The sequence below is a fragment of the Acomys minous genome, assembly GCF_964271855.1.
Source record: "Acomys minous genome assembly, chromosome: 2".
Taxonomy (NCBI): Eukaryota; Metazoa; Chordata; class Mammalia; order Rodentia; family Muridae; genus Acomys; species Acomys minous.
The window spans coordinates 135171687-135198181 of NC_140484.1; the positions used below are offsets into that span (position 1 = coordinate 135171687).

General features: G+C 37.8%; 3 protein-coding genes across 3 annotated transcripts; 1 reads left to right on the forward strand and 2 right to left on the reverse strand.

The window, feature by feature from the left end:
* Positions 1-2262: 2262 nt before the first annotated feature.
* LOC311580951 (olfactory receptor 51A7-like) lies at positions 2263-3219 on the reverse strand (the record flags this gene model as incomplete). Its single annotated transcript, XM_084752794.1, has 1 exon — positions 2263-3219. The coding sequence occupies one exon, from the start codon at positions 3217-3219 to the stop codon at positions 2263-2265; it is 957 nt and encodes a 318-aa protein (XP_084608920.1).
* A 9203-nt stretch (positions 3220-12422) lies between these two features.
* LOC311581362 (olfactory receptor 51A7-like) lies at positions 12423-13361 on the forward strand (the record flags this gene model as incomplete). Its single annotated transcript, XM_084753506.1, has 1 exon — positions 12423-13361. One exon carries the CDS (start codon positions 12423-12425, stop codon positions 13359-13361), a length of 939 nt encoding a protein of 312 aa, XP_084609632.1.
* Positions 13362-20397: 7036 nt separating this feature from the next.
* On the reverse strand, positions 20398-21336 carry OR51G2 (olfactory receptor family 51 subfamily G member 2; the record flags this gene model as incomplete). The annotated part of the gene is made up of 1 exon (XM_084753489.1): positions 20398-21336. One exon carries the CDS (start codon positions 21334-21336, stop codon positions 20398-20400), a length of 939 nt encoding a protein of 312 aa, XP_084609615.1.
* Between the last annotated feature and the right edge of the window lie 5159 nt (positions 21337-26495).

Here is a 26495-nt window from a genome sequence, read left to right on the forward strand (position 1 = left end):
CAATTAGAGGCTGACCTGGGCTATATAGTTAAATCAAGGCCAACCCGAGCCATACTGAGGCCATGCTAGAAAACCAAGGTGTGGAAGTGCACACTTCTATAATCACTTTGGAAATCAATCTGGAAGGTTCTCAGAAAACTTGAAATAGCTCTACCTCAAGACCCAGCTATATCACTGCTGGGATAACCCAAAAGATGCTCCACTACACCACAAGGACACTTGTTCAACGATGTTCATAGCAGCTTCATTCATAATAGCTAGAAACTGGGAACAACTTATTTGGATACTCTGTAAGGAGATAGTAACTACTTCACGTTGTAAACAGTGAAGACAAAATATCATATAAGTATGTGAACTCAGTTTCCATCATTTATATAACTTCATCCCTCACATGTCAATTCTCACATGAATCTTATGTTCACATGGTATTTAGACTACTGGCTGTATTAATTATTTTGCCCTTTTCCTTATTTATTCATTTATTTATTTATTCACTTTACACCCTGAACTCTTCCCTTCCCTCCTCTCCTCCCTGTCCCACCCTCCCACCATTTCCCCCTTTCCCTTCTCCCCTTTTCCTCAGAAAAGGAAAGCCTCTTACCACCCAACCCAAGCACATCAATTAGCATCAAAATTAAGCACATCCTATTCCTCTGAGGCCAGACAGGGCAGCCCAGCTAGGGCAAGTGATCTAAAAGCAGGTAAATGAGTCCATGTAAGAGACAGTCCCCTCACCATTTGCTAGTGGGCCCACATTAAGACTACGCTGCCCATCAGTTACATTTATATCGGGGCCTAAGTTCAGTCCATGTCTGCTCTTTTGTTGGTGCTTCAGTCTCTGTAAGCCCCCATGGGTATAGGTCAGTTGACTCTGTTGGTCTTCTTGTGGAGCTCTTGTCTTCCTCTGTGTCCTTCTATTCTTCCACAAGACTCCCCAAGCTCTGCCTAATGTTTGGTTGTGGGTCTCAGCATGTTTTGATCCACTGCTCGGGGAGCCTCTCAGAGGACAGTTATGCTAGGCTCCTGTTCTGCAAGAATATCAGAGGATCATTAATAGTGTCAGGTTGACTCTTTATTGTTATGGCACTCATTGGTTGGCCATTTCCTCAATCTTTGCTCCATCTTGACACCTGCGTTTCTTGTAGGTAAGGTGAATTTTAGGTTGAAGAATTTGTCAGTGGGTTGGAGTCTCCCTCCCTCTATTGGAAATCCTGCCTGGTTATGAGGTGGCCCCTTCAGTCTCCATGTCCCTTGCTGTTGGCAGTCTTAGCTAGAGTCACCTCCATTTCCTCCCAGGGGCCTATCCTTTTGTCTCCATTCATCCCAGAGATGCCTGCATCATTTTTCTTTCTCTCTTCCAGTTCTTTCGCTGCTCACACCCACTGTCCTCACAACTGATCCACACCTTTGCTACCCTCCCCACACACTCTCCCACTGCATTCCCACACTTCATTTACTTCTGATGTTTGTTCTATTTCCCCTTGTGAGTGGGAGTCAAGCCTCCTCCCTTGGGCCTTCCTTGTTACGTAGCTTCTTTGGGATTGTGGAGTGTAGCATGATTATTTTGTACTATATGGCTAATAACCACTTGTAAGTGAGTATATACCAAGTGTGTCTTTCTGGGTCTATGTTACTTCATGCAGGATGATCTTTTCTAGTTCATATTTCTTTGCCTTTAACAGCTGAGTTGTACTTAACTGTGTAAATGTACATTTTCTTTATCCATTCTTTGGCTGAGGGACATCTGTGTTGTTTCCAGTTTCTGTCTATTATGAATAAAGCTCCTACGAACATAGTTGAGCAAGTGTCCTTGTAGTATGGTGGGGCATCTTTTGTGGATATGCTGAGGAGTGGTATAGCTAGATCTTGAGTAGAACTATTTGGAATTTTCTGAGTAAGTGCCAGATTGATTTGCAAAGTGGTTGCAGGAGTTTGCACTCCCACCGGCAATGGAGGAGTGCTCTTCTTGCTGCACATCCTCACCAGCATGTGCTGTCTCTTGAGTTTTTGACCTTAGCCATTCTTAGAGGGTTGGAAGTGGAGTCTCAGAGTCATTTTAAAATGACTAAAAAGATAATGATGGGTTTATATTCAGACCACCTTGAGTTCACCTGATCTTAGTAGCTAAGAAGACTTGTCCTGCTTGGAACTTGTCTGAGAAAATGGTGTTGGAGAATCCTTGAGAATCCTTGGCTTAGAGAGAGATTTTCTTCTCAATGATCCTGCCTAACTCTAAGCCAAATTTTTCCCCCCTCTATATTTTCATTTTAGGCCTAATTTTCCTAGAACCTTTTCACGAATCTGCCGTGTCTTTACACAGTACACAATAGGATTCATCAGAGGTGGCACTAGCAAAAAGACGTCAGCAATGAGGATCATGGCCATGGGTGACTTGTGCTTGCCGAAGCGGTGCATGGATGCTAAAGCAATGATGGGCACATAAAAGATGAGCACAGCACAGATGTGGGAGACGCAGGTATTGAGGGCCTTAAGGCGCTCTTTATGGGATCCAATTCCCATCACTGTCTTCAGGATAAACACGTAGGAGACAGCAATGAACATACTGTCCGACATCATACAGAGTGCAACAAAGAAACCGTAGAAAAAGTTGACTGTGTTGTCAGAGCAGGCCAGCTTCATGACATCCTGATGGAGGCAATAGGAGTGAGAGAGGAGGCTTTTCCTGCAGTATGCCAGTCTCTTCAGAGTGAAAGGAAATGGGAGCACCAGGAGCATGCTCTTAATGAGAAACACCAACCCCATTTTGGCAACTCTTGCACTGGTGAGGATAGAGCTGTATCTGAGGGGGTTGCGTATGGCCAAAAAGCGGTCAAACGACATGATCAGCAGCACTGAGGACTCCATGTCTGTGAAGCCATGGATGAAGAACTCCTGAGCAAAGCAGGCGTTTGGGGAGATTCCCGTGGCATTGAACATAAAGATCCGGAGCATGGTGGGGAGGGAGGAGAGGGACAGGCCTAAGTCAGAGATGGCGAGCATGGAGAGGAAATAGTACATGGGCGCGTGGAGTGAGGGTTCAGTCCTGATCACAAAGAGGATGGTGCAGTTGCCCAGGATCGCCACCAGGTACATGAGGCAGATAGGAATGGAGATCCACACGTGAGCATGCTCCAGGCCTGGGATTCCAATCAGGAAGAAGGTGGTGACCTCAATTCTTGAAGAATTGACAATGGACATGACGGAAGACCTCACAAGCATCTACTTAGAGATCTGAAGTGACACTTCCAACATGAGCCTTAGTTTCTTATTTTCCAACTTTTTAACACATATGCTTGAGAGACAGAGAAAAGGCAATTAAAAACAAAACAAAACAAAACAAAAGACATTTCTTATAAGCAAACGGTGAGATAGTTGATTCCTCTTAATTGACAATAAGAATATATTGTCAGGGGAAACACACAAAGAGAATTAATCTGCAGATGTATTTACTTTGCCATGTAAAGTTTTGTTCTTATCCTGTGAAAAATTATGCATGGTCAGGCTGGACTCTAAGATAACTCATTTTTTTCTACTTGGAACGTAGGTGTTTTAGAGGGAGAGAGGGTGAAGGAGATAGATACATAGATAGATACATAGATATAGAAAAGAAAGGCACCATCAACCTCTAATTATAATGAAAATCCCTCTTTGTTGTAGGACTGCATATGTAAGAAAATATATCATATATAATCTATGTTTCATAGGGTGGAATAAATTATCTTATATATGCTCATGTATTAAATCCACAGATAGAAAGTAGTGTAGTGAGTATCAAGGTTAGAGGCACAGCTCTGAGGATGAGAGGGTGATGTTGTTGAGGCTCATACTGTTTTCTGAGACCATAAGACATGCAGACCTCCTCAGCTGTAGTACATTTTTCAAAGGCAACATTTCTGAGATACTTTGTCTTTTGTCTTAAGTTCATCAAGGAAAATGAATCTCCAAGATATACAGAACATAACATTTTCTTATTGGCCTAACGAGTGTGAGGGCTTCTCTGAGTCTTTGAATTGGATTTATGACAACTAAGAGAAAATCATGAGATTTCATATTGTTCCTTCTACATAATGAGTCACTAAGTACAAACCCTCATCTAGGAGACCTGAGCTACCTTCCCAAAAGAGCAAAGCAGAAGATACACCATGATCTGGATGTTAGCCACCTGCCTCCTCTAAAGTGGTCCTTTCATAAGAGTGTAACTAGTTCCTCAACAGCTACAGTGGGAGGAGCTCAGGAGGTGCTTGCTCTCGAAAGCCTTTGCTCTCAATTACTCCAAGTGTGATTGATCATGGGCTCCAACTGCCACTTACACTGCAAATATATTATAGCACCTCAATGTTCTTGTGATCATTGTGTAGGTGTCTGCTTTCCAGAGTAGCAAATAAGGTTGTTTAAATAATAGTTGCTACCAAAGTGATTGTGATATTTTCATGACTGAACACTGTTTACAGCTAAATACATATCTGCTTATACTGAATAGTATACAAGCCAACTTCCTGAATAGACACATCCTATCTCATCAGTAACTAAATGGTACTGATTTTCATTTCTATAAAAATATCTTCTGGCTCTGAGTGGGCAAAGGTTAATGGTCACTTCCTTGGGTTTAGCATTAGACTAAACTTATTATTTATAAAATATTAAATATACATATATATAATTATATATAAGCAAATAAAGTAGATAAATATAAAATACAATTCTAAGATTGTTAACTTATCATATGAAATATGTAAATAAATGAGTAAGTAGATAAATAATATTACTAGTGTCTTCCTAGATACTTTATCTTGGAAAGAGGAAGAAATATAGCCTGAACTTAAAGAAATGCTTGGAGAATAAGATGGTTGGACACTGATGTTCATGACATTGTAACATTCTTCATGACATATGAGCTGCTCTAAATCTGGCATCTCATTCGGTATTCACATCAAAGGATCATTTCTGATTAAAAAGTTTAAAAACTGAAGTCAAAGATCAACCAACTTCTCAATATATCATTGTGAGCGTATATGAGGATAATATACTGTTTGAATCTAAGCTTTGTCAATTATATCATGATTTCCATTTCATCTTAGCTAATATATTAAAACTACTTACATTGTAAAGAAATTGGATTTTATTGCTGAATAAATAAATATTGATGTGTCAAGAGGTTGGGTGTGGTGATGCACAATTTTAATCTCAGCACTCAGGAGTCAGAAGCAGGAGGATCTTTGTGAATTCAAGACCAGCCTGGTCTACAAAGTGAGTCCAGGACTGCATAGAGAAACCTTGCCTAGAAAACCAAACATATAAATAAATATTTGAAAAACAAACAAAAAAATCAAGCCTTAAAAAAAGGTCAAAAAAGGCTGTTGTCTTGAACTTTAGTATGGACAAGTTACACATTGTCCTCCAGAGCTATGTTAATCAGCACATGTCATTTCAATATAATGTCTGACTAAAATGGGTCAAATGATGTAAGACCAGATGGGATTGTAGCTAGCAAAACCCACCATGAAGCACCCACTCTGAAACAGTAAGACAAAGGCATATCATAAATTTCTGCCTAGGAAGACCAGGGGCGAGAAGATAAGACGTGGACTAAGCTTTTGTTCCAATAGTGTAGAAAAAAAGAAGGTATGTATTTTTAAAACACACACACAGGAGAGAGAGAGAGAGAGGACAGAGAGCCAGACAGACTGACAGAGAGAGACAGAGAGACAGAGACAGAGACAGAGACAGAAAGACAGATCTTACAACATACTAAATACCTTGTCATTATTACATTCAAGTTTTCTTGTAAGTTTGTAATGCTTTTTGTGTGAATTTAAAAATATATTTATCTATGACCCTCATAGTCTGGTGAGCAGGAGATACCAAAATAACTCATTTACTTTAAGGATGAATGAAACACTTGGCAAAGTCCTACATTAATATAAAATATAATACAATTCATATTAGCCTTATTTATTACCAGAATGCTACAGTATATTTATTTCCAAGTTCTGTGCCTGATTAGAAAATGTTATTTACATTGGCATTCTTGAGAGAATGTCTGAAATTTTACTATTAACAAGAATTAAAACTCAGAAAGGTTTTTTTTCCCAGATAATGCCCTGAGTTCTTTACATCTATCATTTCATTTAATTATATGAGAACCTCTACTAAGCAGGTGCATTTATTTACTCTTTTATTAACTGGAGAAGAAATAACTAACAAAGGTAACACAACTCCAACTCCAGGCTCTGTCTCTCTTATGCCTCTGCTGAAGACCCAGTAAGTCCACTTCCCTTCCAATTGCTCACAGTGCAGAGACAGCACTAGTCTTCTTCCTCCAAAGACTTTCTTACAATGACCTGAAACTATAAACTTACCTCATTTGCCATTTCTTCCAATAATGGAGCTTTTTTCTGTAGCTCCAGTGTAGCAACTGGGTTTTTGTCTTGTACAGATGATGATCTGTATTTTGGGATGTCTGCTTTCCTGTCTTTCTTAGGTAAATGGCTGTTGTCTTTTTAACTTCCTGTCTTCCAATACCTACACAACACATACTTCTGCATACAGCTAACATTTTGTCTAATTGGGCATGAGTGCCTGGATGGTTCATGAAGTTATCTCTCTGGATAAATAAAATGACCATTGTTCATATCAAGGAATGGCTAAAAGGAATTCTTTTCATTTGATTCTCAAAATGACTTTCTAAACTCAATCAAACTCTTGGGCAAACAGCTCAAAGGCAGAGTCTTCTCATTTCATCTCATGTTTGTGTTTGATTTTTGTTTTACTTACCTATGAGCTATTTGTATATTAAAAATGGAAGCTTCTGCTATAGTCACTGTTATTTACAGGCTCCTTTAAGTTCTGGTTCTTGCAACATGATTGTTTTAAGTATGCCACAGGCCTTAAAGCCAATCAAACAGCAAAGTAAAATGAACTTAGACCAGAGTCTTCTCAGCCTGCTGTCCCAGATCTGCCAGCCAAGGCTCATATATACACACTGTTTATGTCTGGAGGTGCCTCTGGGCTTTGCCCTCATGGGACACCTGTTACATCAGCTCTACTACCCTTCAGAAACATGATTTCTTTGCCAATGGAATAGAATAGAGGATCTGAAAATAAAATGCCAAATCTATGTTAGCTTAATTTTGTCGAAGGAGGCGGAAGCATAGTGTGGAAAATATAGTTTATTTAACAAATAGTGCTGGTAAAACTGGTTGTTTAACTGAAGAAGAATGAAATTAGATTCATATCTTTCACTTTGTGTAAAAATTTATTACAAATGGATCAAAGACCTAAATTTAAAATCGGAAACACTGAAACTTCCGGTACAATGAAATAGGCATTAGTGAATGCTCTTCAAGACATTAGTGTTGGCAAGGATTTTTTAAACAGACGGCTAGTAGCACAAAAGCTATCAAAGCATCAAAAGGTGGAAATACCTAAAAATGAAAGCCAAAACTATCACCAGAGCAAACATCCCTCAGAATGGAAAGAAATCTTTACAACTCATGTTTCACTCCTGGTCATATACCAAGAGAACTTTACCTCCCACCACAGAGGTATATGCACCCCTATGTTTATTGCTGCTTTATTTTCTATAGCTAGGAAAGGGAACCAACTCAATTGTCCATCAGCTGGTGAATGAATAATGAAAATGTGATTCATATATAAAATGTGTGGGAAGAAGCCATGCCAAATTCTGCCATGTCAGAAATCCTGTGCTTAGGCTGTATGCTGTGACCTTCGAGTTGCTGACCTTTACCTCACCATGAGGTCTTGTGTTCTAGACTATCCTTGGACTATTTACCTCTGAAAGGAGTAGAGAAGTCCCAACTTGGAAACACCCAGAAGATCTAGGAAGTTCTTACAAGGAACTACTCACAGAACTAGGAAGTTCTACAGGGAGCAATTTAGGCTATTGTATTCTTGCCCGGAGGCTAGGGTGAGTGAGATTAGAATAAATCCTATTGACCTTGCTCTGTATATGTTCCTGTTAGTTGGCAATAAAGTGAATCTTGATCAGAAATTTCCTGACTTGATTCATTATTTCTCGTGTCTCTGTATCCTACTTTCAATGCCCACTCCCTCTTTCAGGTGAACTCTACTTTGATTTTTCCAGCGGGCCAGGACCTGTCAAAAATGGAATATTATTCAGCTCTGAAGAAAATTAAAGCACATAATTATAGGAAAATCATAAACAGGATATAAACTAATAGTGCTCACACAATCACAGAAAGAAAACTGCATGCTCTACCGAATATATGGATTTGGGTCTAGTGTGTGTATTTGTGTATGTGGGGTGGTGTTGTGTACATGTAAATAGGTGCACATGTGATACAATATAACACATAGAAAGGAGAACAAGAGAGGATAAACATTAGGAGATGAGGAAGGCCTGAATGTAGGTAATGGATACATGAGTCATGGAAGGAGGAGATAAATCTAATTGTTTTCCTGGTTTTAACTCTGTTGTGGATTTCTCATTTTTAGGCAGTGGGTAAGTGTGTAAAATATCTTTCATAGTGTGAGTGTAAAAATCCAAGGTAATGCTCTCTATCTTTAGCGTGCTTCTTCTAGCTGTACAGAAGTTCATTGAGATTAATAGAGTTGTGATGTTGTTGACTTTGATGTTTGATTTTTTTATTTGAAAATTCTTTACAATAAAGTCTTAATAAATTCAAAAAAGACAGTACCCCAAACTTAAACATATGCAGGGAATTAAGGGTTGCCATCTTTGAGGATCTATAGACAGGCAATAGACACTAGAGAGGGAAGATGTGTTTTTTTCAATGGTGTAGCCACTTGTCAGTTGCCCATATGCCTTTAAATAAGTCCTGACCAATGTCCTTGTAAGTAATTTTGACTTCAGTCATTGCATTGTTTAAAATAAAAAGACAAGAAAATAGAAGTATGGAGAAGAGAAAGATGGGAACAGAAAGATGACGAGAGTAAATAATAGGCATAATATGTATGGATGAATTGTCATAATAAAGCTCATTTCTATGTGTCATTAATATACACTGACAGAAAAAAGTTTTCAAACACAGTTAATGTAATTTGTTATGATAAATGGCCAAAATAATTTTCTATTCCTGTCTTAAATTTATATAAAAACATTATCATCAAGTTTTCATTATTGCTTCATAGTTCTGAGTGACTTTTCTTTTTTAAACATAATATTATGGACTTGATAATTGCATTATAAAACTGTGAGTGGACATCAAATGCCTTATAATGAATATAGCGTGTAATGCAAGAGGGATGTAATTTTGAGATGTGCGTTTAGAAATGTGAGACAGGGTGAAAGTCACATGTGCCTCACTGTTTACCAATGGCTTTGTGAATTACTGAAAAAATTTTTTTGGACTTGTAAAGTGGTTTCAGAAGTGTTTTTTTTTCCTTGTGTGTCACTTACTTTATGAATGATGAAACTAATCTGACGGAGGAAAGTTCAATAATATGTCTTGGAATTGGGATTAGAACATTTGATAAAACCAAGCCCATTATTTTTTAAAAAGATTTATTTATTTATTATTATGTATACAGTGTTCTGCCTGCCTGTACACCTGCAGGCCAGAAGAGGGCGTCAGATCACATTACAGATGGTTGTGAGCCACGATGTGGTTGCTGGGAATTAACTCAGGACCTTTGGAAGAAGAGTCAGTGCTCTTAACCTCTGAGCCATTTCTCCAGCCCCGCCAAGTCTATTATTTTAATGATAGTTCCAGACCTATGTGAATGTGACATTTCAAGCTTCATTTTGATTCCCATTGTTTCACTTTCACACCCAGATGTTAACCTGTCTTTGGCTCCTCCTGATGCCTGGGTGCTAAGGAGTTAACTCACAGACCCACCATGTTCTTTATAAGCCCACAATGGGGAAGCCCAGGAGACTTCCCTGAACTCCCAGAGGTATATACTCCCCAGCAAAGAGAAGAAGCTGATGCAGATAAAGTAGGGAGCAACGCAGAAGGCTCTTGCCCTTAGCTTTCAGGGAAGTGTGCTGCTGGTTCTGGTAAGGACAGGGAGCTAAACATCCCATTGCAGACTTAAAGTTAATGCTGGGTTAAGTGGCTTGTGCTTGAATATATAATTATGCGAAGGAAGAGGAAGCAACTTGGCCTGTGGCAGTCTGGGATACTTGTGTGTTCATATGTGTGTGTGTGGTTGGTGGGTTCATGCATGTATGAAAGTGCAAATGTGTGTGTGTGTGTGTGTGTGTGTGTGTGTGTGTGTGTTTGAATGGTCTGATGGTTAAGCAAGGTTAAGTACCAGGGTATTTACCAATATTCTGACATTCATAGCATCTTATTTACTTGATAAGATATCAAATAAAAGTGACTCTTATGGTCAATAAAAAAATGAACTTTCTGGTAAGTCTAGGGTGTGATGTCAGAAAGAAAAGGCCAGCCATTTTTTTCTCATGAATTATTTGTAAAAGTCGCTGCTACTACTGATTATCTGCATTGCGTTAGAGGCCACATCACACTGCCTAAGATAACTCTGAGGCAGAAATTCTGATTTATAATAGTCAAGGAAAGAGGATAATATATTTGGTGTCTTAGATTTACAGAGTGAGTTGCTTGGCTGAGCATTATTTCCAGATGTTCATGCAGTCATCTGAGGCCTTATTTGCTAGCAAAACTATAGATATTCTAAGTGTTCTAGGAAATACTTGTTTATATACTATCCTTCTCAAATCATTCTTTTTCCTTGGTACCTACAATATCCACTATCCCAGTTTTCCTCCAACTCTCTGTTTCTAGCACATGACACTTTCAACAATCTTGTGGCTCCTAAAGTTTGGTGAGATTAAAAACTTGTATTTTCTGTCCATTTCCCTCTCCTTGGTGGTCTTATTTGTTCTCTCAACCCCAGGTCCCAACTATTATAACAATGATTCTAATGATGTAATGTTTTAGGCTCTGCAAAATTATTCTATAGCAATCCTGAAGGTTAACTAGTGTGGCTTTGCAGCTCTGGCTTTTCCTTTGGTCTTCCTCATTGTTAAAATTTTGATATTTTATTTATTTAAATAATTTATTCAGATTACATCTCAGTTGTTATCCCCCTCCCTTGTATCTTCCCTTTCTTCCTTCCTCCTTCTTTCATCCTATTCCCCTCCCCTAGGTGTGTGACAGAAAGGGACCCCCTACATCATATGATCACAGAAAAAAACTGGTATTTTTAAATTTCAAATTTGTTTCAAAATTTTCATTAGCATACACATTTATTCAGATAGGGTTTTAAAGATAGGACAGTTTATATTAAGTTTATGGTATATTTGTGTTACTTTGAACATTTTAAGATATCTTAACGTTGAATTATCTTGAATCTAAAATATATATTACATCTGAAAATCAAGTAATAAACTTCTTTGATAGTAGCCCCAAGAATACAAGCAGGTTTTAGTTTATCATGTGAGTGCATAGTTAATATTTATATTCAAAGGAAAATTGCATGGTTTGGATTTGTTTCTGGATGTAGGTATTTTTATCCAGTTGATCACAGCGGTCACTGTGAAATAAGCCAGTCAGGTCTGGTAAGGTGAATGTATCCATCCTATGGCTGCACTGCTCAAATTGCTTTTGAAATAATAACAAGAAAACTTCAAGTGTGACCCATAACTCCTTAAACTAGGAAACTTCACCTGATATAATACCTGACCGCGTGGGTGAATAAATAAGGAAAAATTTCAGGGTTAATTTCCCACATTGTTTTAGAAACTAATGTGTAAACAATGTTAATATTTAAACATATTTGTAATGTGATATATTTAGGTACGATTTTATGTAACATAAAATCTTGAGATTGAGATTGAACATCTCAATATTGAGATTGAACAAATCTTACTGATATAAAATGAGGTGTAGATCAGTCAGACAGAGTAAGTCAATTAAGACCAATCAAAGAAGTGGCAAATATGCTTGAACAACCTTTGTTGTTTTCATTTTTATAAAATTATTGATAGATATATTAAGAGATATAGATAATATAAATTGATAAAATATGTATAACGAAAACTTATCTTTTAAGATTAAGACTTTAAAAAGAGATTAAGACATTAATTACTCACACTGTTTTCTAGTAGTTATTGTTTTCCAAAGTATTTTCAGTGATCTCTGAGCACTTTAACAGATTATTATTTCAGGGGTTTGTTGTGAAGGCAACATGGAAATTGCTGAAGGTTATGTGTGGGAAATAGTGCAAAAGATTCCAAGAATCTCAGTTTAACTAATTTAGTAAAAATAGTTGCCTTTCCAGCCATTTAGAAAAGTTGTTAATAGTTTATTTGATACATTGCAGTACATTAACATGCTGAAGGACTTGCGGTAACTTTGGAGGAATGTACTAGCTGCATGAATATCACGTAAAAGAATGATTCCTTTTTTTCTCACATGGTTTCAGATAAAGCTAACAAGCTCTCACTCCCACACATGCCTGTTTTCAACAACTCTGAGGTCAAGTATTTTCTTTTAATTGGGATACCCGGATTGGAATATGCACACGCCTGGATCTCCATCCCCATCTTCTTCATGTATCTCGTTGCCATCATGGGTAACTGCATTATCATTTTTGTCATCAAGACAGAGCACTCCCTTCATGAGCCCATGTATTATTTCCTCACGATGTTGGCTGTCTCCGACATGGGCTTGTCCTTCTCCTCCCTTCCTACCATGACTAGGATCTTCTGTTTCAATGCCATGGCAATCTCACCCAATGCCTGCTTTGCTCAAGAGTTCTTTATCCATCTGTTCACTGCCATGGAATCCTCTGTGCTTCTGAGTATGTCTTTGGATCGCTTTCTTGCCATTAACAAGCCCTTAAGGTACAGTTCTATCCTCACTGGCAGCAGAGTTGCTAAAATTGGACTAGTTTTAGCCTTCAGGAGCACAATGTTAGTGCTTCCCTTCCCTTTAACTCTGAGGAGGTTGAAATACTGTCAAAAGAATCTCCTCTCTCACTCATACTGCCTTCATCAGGATGTCATGAAACTGGCCTGCTCTGACAACAAGATCAACTTTATTTATGGTTTCTTTGTGGCTCTCTGTACCATGCTGGACTTTGCTTTGATTCTTATCTCTTACATGTTGATCTTGAAGACCGTCCTCAGCATTGCTTCTCTGGTGGAAAGGCTTAAGGCCCTAAACACTTGTGTCTCCCACATCTGCGCTGTGCTCATCTTCTATGTCCCCATCATCACCCTGGCTGCCATACACCGATTTGTCAAACACAAAAGCCCCCTACTTGTAGTCCTTATTGCAGACATGTTCTTGCTGGTGCCACCTCTGATGAACCCCATAGTGTACTGCATAAAGACTCGGCAAATCCGGGAGAAGGTCTTGGGAACATTGGTTAAATTATGTGTGAGATAAAGACACGATGATAGAAGGAATACGTTGTCTGCCAATAGGTACTTACACGCACCTGCTGTGCTCACTGTCGTAGTTGTCATTATCTGGGAAGGACTGGAATGAGACACAAAAACTCTTTGATGTACAGAATTTGTGATGGAATTGAGAACATTTCGAAAAACTGTACTAGAAATAGCTGAGAAATATGGAGTGACTTAGAGAAGCTTAACGAACATTTTAATTTATTTTTAAAAATTTCTTTTATTAATTTATTCTTGTTACATCTCAATGGTTATCCCATCCCTTGTATCCTCCCATTCTTCCCTCCCTCCCATTTTCCCCTTATTCCCCCCCCCCATGACTGTTCCTGGAGTTTAAATAAAAGATGTATGTGATTGAGCACTTAAATAAGCTATTAAAGAACTGACAAAATTTGTGAGTATAAATATATTTTAATTAATATTTATAAAATATTTCTGTAACATGTGATATTTATATCACAAATGTAAGCAAATTAACAGAGCACAAGGTAGTAATTTGGCAAATATTGAATGAGGGTTTTGGATGAAATTACTGAACTTGGTTTAGCATTATCTAAAAGGAGTTGGACATGAAATATATTTGAAAGTCTTTTGGTCTGAAGAGCAACATATCTGATCCATGTTCAAGAAAGATTGAACCTGGGAAAGAAAAGGCGACAACTCAACACTCTTGCTGGGAAGTCACAACTCTTGGATGGGCAGAGAGAGAGAGAACAGAAGTATGTAGTTGTTGTTGTATTTTGGAAATTTTGGTTATCATTTTTAGTGTTGTAAAATAAAAATGTAATTTATATAAAGTTATCACATTCCAGAAAGTATCTAAGAAATAGATTTCAATCCTGTGGTGTTACTCTTTACTCTTTTATGTCACAGTGTTTGTGACTGTCAGACAAAATGTAGCTCTTAAAAATAGATTTCTACAGGTCATAGAATTTGGCATCAAGATATTTTTCATCAAAACACTTTATTAATATTTTTTATGAAAACAAGAAGCATTTTTAGGAAATATTAAAAGGTAGAATTTATACTTGAAAGTGCAGTTGGAAGGAAAGCTAGGTGTTAATCTTCTCATGGAATTCTATCTAGGGTTCTGACACCCCAATTTTGCTATGAACACATGAAAACTTTTCAAAAATACTAGAAGTTTAGATGATGGTTCTAATTTTTGGTGAATTTATTACATGTGAGTGAATATTAAATACAGCATTCTAGAGAAATCTTAAAACAAGAGGCTGGCAGGCTACTCACCAGTCACAAATGAAAGATAGGATGGGTCTCTTTTGGAAGATGACAACACTTGTGTGTAGATGTGCAAGGAAGCAAGCATCTTAAACGTGGTTCAGTCATCAAACCATGAGGATCCCTCCTTTCCTGAAGTGCATCTCTAGTGTGTTTCACCCATCGACACTCATTATTATGTTCTGAGATTATATTTAAGATTAGCCCTGATGTAAAATCTTACAATAGCTCTCAGTAACTTATACCATAATGGCAGGTCTCCACACATTCATTTGTATAATTTATAAATGATCTTCTCTATACTAACATTGTCTGTCTTCTCTTTGAGCAACGTAAGTGCACCATGCTGCTGGTTAACTTACACCTTATCCTTGGCTTGTGGAAAACTCTGCAGTGCTATATTTATTTTCTATTACTTCATACATTAAATGGCTAATTACAATAGACATGCCTTCATCTTATAGTCACTTATCTTAAGATGCTCACATAAGTCTCACAGGGCTAAAAGTCAAAGAGGAGACAAACCCATGATTCTCTCTGAGATCACTGAAAAAATAATCATTTTCATCACCTTTCCCAGCTTCTAGAAATCATCTGTACTTCAGGATTCATAGAAGACCTTTCCTCTATCCTCAAAACAAACAAACAAACAAACATATAAACAAAAAAATCCCCAGTATTGCATCTAAACATGACTTCAACACATCAACAGTCACATTTCCAACAAAGACCACCATCAGAAAACTATCTAAGGATTTGTGTGAATCATAATAATACCCCACTCAAATATCTGTAGCTGTAATTATATCTTCAGAGTATCTTTTGCAACATGCAACAATATATTCATGATTCTAGGAGCTAGGATGCTGAAGTCACCGGGGAGCATGTTTTCCTGCGTACTATAAATGGATTGCTCTGGCATTGTTTTCTACCTCTCATATCTTTTGCAGGGCAGCGTAGTCATAATCACCTCATTCAAAATTGAAACTAACGTTAAGTATTGGTTAGTGAATTTGTAAAAATCACGACAACAGATTCATACACACGTGATACCTTTCAGAAGATAACACAATGATATGAAACTAAAATCACGTATTGAAAAAGGAAGGGCTATTGACCTTTTTTTTCCTCACAAATTGCATTATTTTTTCCAGCTTAATATAAGAAAGGTCAACTGTTACACACACATTTAATTTATTGTAATAGTATATATTTGAAAACCTCAGAATGTTAGTGTGATTGAATGCCAACAACAATTTAAAGAAACACAAACCTAAGCCATTTTAATAATAGTACAGAAAGACCTGTAACTTCAGAAACTCCCAGGAATTGTCTCAGAAACCACCCTGTAATTCCATAAAAGACTTTAAGAACCTCTGATTTTCTAAGTGAATTCAAAGTTTATGAAAGAAATAAAAGAGATTCATGGGTATATAAGCAAAAGAGATATTAATCTCATCTCTCAAGATAATGCTGACTGTCCATTTAGTCATGAGTTTATGGCGGGTCTGGTTAGGAAGTTGAACTGAGTTGAAGCTTTCAAGGTGATTCTGAGACACAGGCAGGAATTAAAACATCACATCTTCTCAGCGTGTGGGTTTTATTTTATTTTTGCCTGCATACAATGTCACAAGTTGAAAGTACCCTCTGATTCCTCCAAGACAAGTCAGGGTGACTTCTTCCAATTATTCAGATAATATTCCCCAGGCATGATCATTACAACGCAGTTAGTTATTTATGACCTAGAAGTGAATTCTATGTTAAATTAAAGAGAAAAGAAAAAAATGCAGGGTCTTGGGATATTTTCCATTCCTTCCATCCTCTTTGTTCCCTCATTTTCAGATTTTCTTCCGGGAGCCAAGGATATCCTTGTACATGGCTTAATAAATCACAATATTACTCCACAATAACGTGTAAACTCCTTTATGTCAGTTTTCAACTAAATCCCATCATGACCACTTGGATGATATAGCTATTTACCACTACTTATGTTATTACCCTTTTCCCCCAGCCAGCACCCTTTCTTTCCTGGATGATTATATAACCCATTAGCTTATTATCCCCTCCTTCTCCTACAGGCAACTTTGTATATATCACATCCCTGGCAGCATTTTTTCCAGTGACTCTCTATCTCATCTGGATTGAAATTTAAAATCGATCACTGAGCTTCCTAGATGAATAGAAACAGTACCTCCCTTACTTTCTTGATGCACTCTCTACTCTAATGGTGCTAGGTGCAGTGGTATTCTTTACACAAACCCATTTTAACTCCAGAGTTTTAGCATAATCTTCTGTCCACCTGGAACCCATCTGCCCAGCAACAGCCTTCTGCCACATAGCCTTGAAGTTTTCCCTCCGCAATGAAGATTTCCTTGACCTTTATAAAATTCAACCTCCTAAAGCATATTTTATTTAAACTTTTTGATGTAAGATTTTTTTCTATCTCTACCATAGTATGCTTTTTATTCGTTTTCATGTTTATTGTCTGCCTAACCCTACCAGAAGCTCCCAAGGGTAGAGTTTTGCCTGCTTTCTCTATGACCTATTCCTAAATCCAAGAAAACTGGTTGGTGTAGTAGCCACTCAATATATGCTAAATGAATTACAAAATCTATATATCCCTTCAGTTGCTGATCCCCAGGGGTTCCTGGTTGTACCTCCAGGTGTCCTCCTCCTTTCAGTCTACCATAGGCGTAGAACGTTTCCTTATTCTGTTATTCTATAGCAGCAGGGGTCACCTTAGGCTGCACACATGCTGTGGAAATACTGTTACCAAGTTAGAAGCCTAACCTTGAGTAGCTCTTAGCACGAATTATAATAGCAGCATATTACATTTTGATTTTTTAATAGAATTACTGCTTTGCTTAGAATACCATTTCATCTTACCTGGATCATATCATCATACAAGACTCAAGCTAAAAATCTTTCTAAAGAATAACATGTTCTAGATAGTTCCATTCATTTACAAATGCCTCCCTGGAAAGCCAGCCATGACCCTTTCTCTTGGGGCCTTTTATGCATTTCTTATTTGTTTAGCATACATTTCTATATTACATTTGGCTTTATGTTTTCATGGCTTTTGTTTATTTAATAAAGAAAGGAAACTGAAGTTTATTGTAAGTAAAAAAGAAATCTGCTAAAAATTTCCCTTGAAATGTCCTTTTCTATTACTTGTAAACTTAGGCACCTCAGTGTGCCCTGATTTTTCTAATTGGAGTGTGTGTGTGTGTGTGTGTGTGTGTGTGTGTGTGTGTGTGTGTGTGTGTGTGTGTGTTTAGCATATTATTTTAAAGAGTTTATACAATGAAAATATCCAAATTAAGGTAATATGCATATCTTGCCTATGTTTTTGTCAAAAAATACTTAATATCTAACTTAGAAATTATCATGTAAATGATAGAGACAGCTTTGCAAGATGGAATTTTTTAGATATATTTTAATAGAAAATTGAAGTCAAACCAGCTTGATACAATTAGATCAAATAAGCTAATGAAATTTACCAAAGATACACAGATGCTTGAGTCTTCTACAATGACTGTAAGTTATCAATATAACTCTTTAATTAATTGTTAAGACATTATAGGATGTGGCTCACTGTTTTTATGGTACTGGAATTACAAGTCTTCACAAACATAGAGTTCAACTGTAGGACTACATGTCAGCTTTAGAAATTTGAGGGGCTTCATGTTTCTGTGAAGTGTTTGTGTTTACTGACACATATAATATAAACCACTTATAGTGTTCCATCTCAGAAGAGGGAGAGAAAACTGCAATCAGGATGTAAAATAAATAAACAAATCAATTAATTTAAAAACAATGTTCCATCTCACACTGCTTTCTAAACATTAATGTTCTTAAATTTCTCACATTATGATGCTTAAAGTATGTACTTGTACATCATTGTAGAAGTGATTTTCTCAAGCTAGAAAAGACAAGGCACTGGTGGTGGTGGTAGTGGTGGTGGTGGTGGTGGTGGTGGTGGTGGTGGTGGTGGTGGTGGTGTGTGTGTGTGTGTGTGTGTGTGTGTGTGTGTGTGACAAATGTGAGAGAAATGTTGGATGCTCTTGACCTTGGAAGATAACAATCATGAGTGAGATGTGGCTCCACATAGACCACTGACAGGGAACTTTGTGTTTTGCCAGTCCCTTTTTGAATTCTGTATTATACACTACTGTGTAGGAGCATGACAATCCCATGCTTGCCTTTAGATGCTACAAAATCCCCTTAGCAACTTCTTATCAGGCTCATTTTTCTCCATAATTATCTCCAGTCAAAAGCCACAAATGTTCTGTTAATATGTATTTCTCAGAAAATAACTTTTAATCTTTAGTAATGCATTGGTATAATCATAGTGCACATATAAAAGGATATAATGAACACTTCTTATTTGTTCATTTATTTATGACCTTTATGATGTCATCTATGACTGATCTTTTTCTACTTACCTTCCCACATCTGCATCTCTTCCCAGTTATACAAGGGAACAGCAACAGCAGCAACAACAATGACAAAAATTACCCCAGACCTGGAGAGATTGCTCAGTGGTAAACAACACTTGCTTCTTAAATATAGGGACTTAAGCTTGCATCCCAACATCCAAATAACAAGATGGGCACCCCATAAACACCCTGAACTTCAGTTCTGAGTGATCTGGTCTTCTTTGTACACACAGAAACATGTGTGTGTGCAAATACACTCTCACTCTCACTTTCTATCCCACACACAGACAAATAAATAAAATTTAAAAGTAAAAATCAATTGAGTGAGTTCCTTGGATACACTGTTTTTTTTCATATTTTTTCAGCTTTGTACATGCTATACTGAACAGATTGACATATATTAGCCTTTCCCTCCTACTACCATATATCCTAGTTTACACATATCTTCTAATGAGATTACTATGTCATTTCAAAGAAAGCTTTCTTTTTCCTGAAGAGTCACATGGTTGAAAATCATCTTTCTTTTATGCCATTCATTCTAGCTACATTTTACTTTGAGCAACAAAATTAAAAACTGATCCCAGTTTTAGTGTCTTAATTGATTTTTGTTTATAAATATATGCTATTATTGGGCTCACCGCAGAATTGATTCCTTTCCCAATTGCCCACTGGAAAGGCTAGAAAGATGAGGGCTGGCACAGTCTGAAATACTTTTCACTTACCATTGTTGAAACTGACTTAAGTAATGCTCTGATGTAAGCTGGGCCTGCTGGATGGAACTTCTACATGTGGTTTCCCCTTGGGATTTAGTCTTCCCAGGGTAGTGGTTGGGTTCCACAAGCAGGTACTAAGCAGCACATTTACAAATGAAGTTTAAAAAGAATGAATAAGGGAGGAGAAGAGACCTTTTTTCTTGATGTTAAGAATTTCTGGGGCTAGAGAGATGGCTCAGAGGTTAAGAGCACTGTCTGCTCTTCCAGAGGTCCTGAGTTCAATTCCCAGCAACCACATGGTGGCTCACAACCATCTATAATGAGATCTGGTGCCCTCTTCTGGTCGACTGGTGCACATGCAGGCAGAGCACCGTATGCATAATAAATAAAACTAAAAAAAAATTTTTTTTTCCATTTCTTGAGCAGAAAGTAAGATTGGCTATATTTCTGTTGACATTTTTGGGCAGTATGATTGACCACACTACTCTGTATTATATCCCACCATAACCACCTGTAAAAGGATACTTACGCAATCAATTTACTGAACTGTCTGTATTTGTTGAGTAAGCAAATGATTATTTTATCTATTCAAGCATTGAGAGAGACAACAAGTTTATGAACTGACCTAGTTACAAAAGGCATGGGTTACCCTATCCCGGATCTGTTTGGTTTTGACACTGTAGACAATGGGGTTCATCACAGGAGGGAAGAGAAGATACACAAAGCCCATGACCACTTGAACCAGATGAGGTGCCTGCTTCCCAAAGCGGTGGATGACAGACAAGCCAATCATGGGAGTATAGAACAACAGCACGGCACAGATGTGCGAAACACATGTATTGAGAGCTTTGAGTCTTTCAGCCCTTGAGGCAATGGACAGCACGGTGCGCAGGATGAGTGCATAGGAGAATAGGATGAGCAAAGAGTCCACCCCTACTGTAGAAACAATGACAAACATGCCATAGATGCTATTGGCCTTGATGTCTGCACAGGCCAATTTCATCACTTCCTGGTGGAGACAATAGGAATGTGAGAGGACCAGGGAGCCACAGTAAGGGAATCGCTTGAGCATAAAAGGCAATGGGAAAATGAGTGCAACACTACGACCCAGAGAGGCCAGACCTATTCTGCCAATCACCGTGTGGGTGAGAATGGAAGCATAGTGCAGAGGGCGACAGATGGCCACAAAGCGATCAAAGGCCATAGAGAGAAGCACAGAGGATTCCAAGAAGGACAAGCAGTGAATGAAAAAGAGCTGGGCAAAGCAAGCATCATGACCAATGTCTCGTGCTCCCACCCAAAAGATGCCCAGCACTGTAGGGAGGGTGCAGAGAGAGAGACCCAGATCAGTCAGAGCGAGCATGGACAGGAAGAGGTACATAGGCTCGTGGAGTGAGGGCTCTGTCTTAATGATGAAAAGAATTGTGCAGTTACCCAGGATGGAAACCAGATACATTAGGCACAGTGGGAGGGAGATCCAGATGTGCATGTGTTCTAGCCCAGGGATGCCACTGAGCAAGAAAGTAGATGACGTGCTGCCATTTCCTAGGGGTCCTGGAGTCATGGTAAGTGGAGAGAGTGGCTAAGGTGGATTCTGTCCAAACCCCTGAAATGAATTGTAGAAGTGTTAGTGATGGACTGAAACTGGCAAAACTGAAATTCAAAACCAAAAAGATCAGAACCAAATGATCCCGGAATTGTAAAGTTCTCTCAAGAGATTATTTTAGTCTTCTTAAATTTCTTCTTCCTAATTAATTAATTATTTAGTTTTTACATATACATTTTTTCAGCATCCTGCCTTTATTTCAAATTCCCCCCCTCTCCTCCAAATCCTCAAATATCATTGACATTTGGAGTGATTTCATGGATCATTGTATAGTTTCCTGTACCCGGGGACAAATTATTTTTCTAATTTAGTGTGCATCTTCCAAGTCTTTTCTTATTTTTCTTTTCTTTTAAAAATATTTTAATTTTAATTTTATTCATTTATTCAAATTACAACTCAGTTGTTATCCTATCACTAGTATCCTCCCATTCCTCCCTCCCTTCTGCTTTCACACTATTCCCCTCCCCTAGGTCTATGAGCGAGGGGGACCTCTACTATATAGTCATAGGCTATCAAGTCTCATCTTGGTATCTTGCTTATTCTTTCTTTGAGTGCCACCAGGCCTCCCCACTAAAGAGAGGTGGTTAAATATGGAGCACCAGAGTTCATGTCAGAGTCAGTCTCTGCCCTTCACATAACTGTGGAGAATGTCTTGTCCATTGGGTAGATCAGAGTAGGGGTTCAATGTTTACTATTGTATTATCCTTGGTTAGTACAATAGTTTGAGCAGAACCCCCTGGGTCCTGATCCACCCATCATGATGTTCTTCTTGTAGGTTTCTCCATCTCCTATATTTCTCTTACCTAGAGTCTCAGTAGGATGTACTCACATCTATCCCAATCTCCTGGAAAGAATTCTCTACGTATACATTTATATTATTACACATATATACAATAAGCTATCTCCTATGAAGAAGAACCATGAAACAATCAGGAATTATATAAATGTTACATTCTTAGTGTTTTGGCTATTTGTGTTTTTGTCAGTCTTGAAGAAAACATCGTTCCTATCTTGGTGCATTTAAAATTCTAAATACAAATCAATATCTATCAATTAAGCTTCATTGTCTAGGGATTAAGATGGTTTTAGGTCTAGATAGATGTTTTAATTTGATAATTATGAGATATGATAGATATTGATTTCCTCTTTTTATCGAGACAGTGTCTTATGTGTGTCCATCTGGCTGGCTTCAGACTTTCTGTGTAGCTGAAGATGACTTTGAAGTCATTATTTTGCCCTACCTCTCCAGTGCTGAAATTATAGGCTTGTAACACATTGTTCATTTAATTAATGTCTTTTTGAAAAAAATATTTTTCAGTTTCACAGTTTCAATGAGTAAGGAAGCCAGAATAGTAAAAGGGCTTCTTATTAACCAGTGCAACTTCTAAGAGCTGGAGTAGAGACGTCCCATTGTTGATGATGCTCTTCTCCATTTCACTGTGCTCTGGTTTCCAGATTGGCCCTCTTAACCCACAGATTTTTACTTTTTGAACTATGACATTGCTATATTCCTGGACTAGTTGGTATTGGCTCTTGAGATGAAGCAATATTTTTGCCTCAAGCTCACAATTCAATGCTAAAAATGATATAGTGTGAGTTCTGAATAACTATAAAACTTTCTGTCACATAAACAATAATGTAGTGACAAGCAGCAGCAGTTAGCATAAATCAGAAATCCTGACAGATCTTTAAAAATAATGACTTTTTAATAAATCTAACAAACTAATGCTGGAGTTATCAGGTTTGGGGCCCTGTGCTGTATTCTCCAGACTTCTTTTTTTTGATCCATAATTAGTTTATATTATTCATCAAAGTTAAGTTAGAAAAGTTGCTATATAAACTTACTTGTCAGGCACAATAAACCATCAGTTCCCGAAGGGTTGTCGGTTGAAGATTGTTGAGGCCAGGTGGGTCAGTTAGGTGGCCCATGCTCCAACAGATGGCTCTACAACCATGTACACAAAGACAGCATCGATTAGACTCAACAGATTATGATGAAAAGAAATCGAGAGGTTGGGAGGCGATGTCGGCAGGAAATCCTGGAGTTGGAGGAAGAGTATATATTGAATCGAAGCCTTGAAGCTTCTTTTTTCTACATATGCAATTCAAGGCAATCACAGTTCCTTGCAAAGCTTTGTAAGATTGTAATAGGATTATTTGTAGACTGTTCTAGACAAATGTTAGATGTTTGTCAGGGATTATATGGATTATATTTATTTCTTCTTCATCCTACTTCATTTTGTTACCAAAAACATATGTTGTTTGCTTCTCAGTGTTTAGTTATAGAAACCAAGGGAGTGGGTGGATGTGAGAAAGCTGTTACCTGATTTCTGAGCTAGCACTGAGATCTGGGGTTTCACAAATTTAAGGAGACCTGGATGTAGCAGCTGTCATCTTCAGCAAATATCCTTGTTGGCATTTTGTGGCCAAATCCTCCTTTTCTGCCTCTCTAAAACTCCGGGAGAGTCTTCCATGGTCTCTTGTTAGTGGTAAAACCAAACTCTAAACACCTGTCTACTGAATTGACTCATCACATACCAAGGTTCAGTCCAGAGGCTGCAGGCTTCCCACCAAGGAAGAAGGAAGCTGAAACTAGACGCTATGAACTTAGAGAGACACTGGAGAATGGACACAGAAAGCTCTGATTTTAAGTGATTGAGGTGCCACTGAGACACTTGCTGTTGCCTTTAGTCAACTCCCTACTGAGACTGTGCTCTTGGGTCTCATTAGCTCAGACTTCGGAAGAGGAAGAAAAGTGAGTGGTGAGCTCTTATGAGATGAGCATCTCAGTCTATGCCAGGCCCTTGGACCCACCCCTGTAAGATGTTGAGGAAGTTTTGTACATTCTCCACATCTCCAGCAAAGCAAAGTAGGTGCTGGATTAAATCTTGGGTATAAAATCCAAAACAAATAAACAAACAAACAAACCCATCATTTTATATGTTGATGCTTGGCTCCAACTAGGTAATCATTTATTCATCTGGTTCTGGGAAAGATGATGACTAAGGCATTATAGACAGGGGTGTAGATACCATTACAGTGTTTACTGATGACTCAACTAATTGTATCCAATTTTTTTTAGAGGGAGTATGAGGAATTTCTCAGAGCTCCTAGTCCCGTCACAGTTTTTTCCCTCTGTTGACTTTGCTGATCTCTTTGGGATGTGAAGGATTCCTCTACGGCCACCCATCCACCAGACTTTTGGTTAAGCACACTGTCTGCACTTTGGTGTTATGAAACAGTCTTTATTCAGATCAATGTCCTCCGGGTGACCCAGACTAGAATGGCCTGTCATGCTTGTGAACAGGCAGATTTCTTGGTCTCATCATTGACACAGAAAATCAGAAAACTTGGCTTTGTAGATCATTACAAAGATTTGTGTCTTCTGTGTCTCTTTGTCTTTGTGATTTGTTCCAACTCTGATTTCACACCTTTTAAAATAAAATAATATTAACATTTTCTTTGTAATAAAGCGAGGACCTTCACATTTAGTCCAGAGTTATTTCAAAACCCAATTGCCAGCTAGAATAATTCAAGGGTGATAGTTCTGAAAGGCAGGAAAATCCAAGAATAAAGTGCATACAGTTTTGATTTTCTAAGGGTTTTGTGTTTGTGTGGGTCATCTTCCAACAATGTTCCTTCCAGGTTTTACCCTGTGCAGATGCAGCTCTGCCTTCTCTTTAAGTGTTCAAACCATCTCTTCTTATAAACACATGTTATCACATGTTGGTCCTATTTTGTTGACTTCGTTTTATCTGCTACCTGTTTCATGGCCTCATGTCTAAATATAGTTACATCCATGATTCTTGAAATTTGGAAATGATTCAATTACAGCACTTATTTATTTTCCATCTTGTCACTCATTTATTTATATACTTAATAGGAAATATTTTATGTACAATAGAAAGATACATTTATCATCTCTAAACCCAAGCTCTTCAATAATAAAGCTAATCTTAGAAATGTTTTAGCTAGGTTTGAATGCCATATTGTGAAGAGGGAGGGACAGAGAATAGAGAAGAAGATAAAGAGACAGAGAATAAGTGATATGTGATTAATATTTGATTTATCTTTAACAATCAGAGAGAACATAGAGAATGGTTTGTATTACAGACAAACTTATTTTGTCAGCTTTAAGTCTCCATGAAGCTTTTGTTAGGAAAAATAGAATACAATGTTCAGAAATTATTTAGAGTTCACTAAACCTGAAGCTCCTGGTTACAAGAAGTGCATCTTTTGAAGTAAGGCCAATTTGAGTGTGGTTTTAGGCTCTATTTTATTAGATATATCTACTATTGATTACAATAATTGATATTATTGCTTAGTCTCTAAAAATGTGAAAATAATCCCCTTCATGGTTGTAAAGGTTACGAAATAAAAATTATTTAAAAAATTATAATTTTAAAGTGATTGGCATTTAACATTTTATTAGTTAAACACTATGACTATATTAAAATCATAGGCATGAATTTTATGTCATATTCAGGTTAATAACTTACACTAAAAGACTGAAAAATTAGATTCATTCAACACAAGTTATGGTGAAAATAATAATAAATTAATTAATTTGAGGAGTAAGAGTCCCCAAGTGCATCAAAAGCAGTGTAAAAGGGCTAGATATATATAAAAAAATGGTGCCAGAGGATGTGCATAATATGCACACAGACCTGAGTTCGAGCTCCAGTATTATTTAAAAAAAAGAAAAAGAGAACTCAAGGTAAAGGTAGGAAACAGGTGCCCATAAAGTCATGTGTGTAAGAATGCAGGGGGTGAGATTTCGGGTGGCATACACACCAAAGATGCGGTCCATGCACACCAAAGATGCGGTCCATACACACCAAACATGCAGTCCATGCACACCAAACATGCAGTCCATGCACACCAAACATGCAGTCCATGCACACCAAACATGCAGTCCATGCACACCAAACATGCAGTCCATGCACACCAAACATGCAGTCCATGCACACCAAACATGTAGTCCATGCACACCAAACATGCAGTCCATGCACACCAAACATGCAGTCCATGCACACCAAACATGCGGTCCATGCACACCAAACATGCAGTCCATGCACACCAAACATGCAGTCCATGCACACCAAACATGCAGTCCA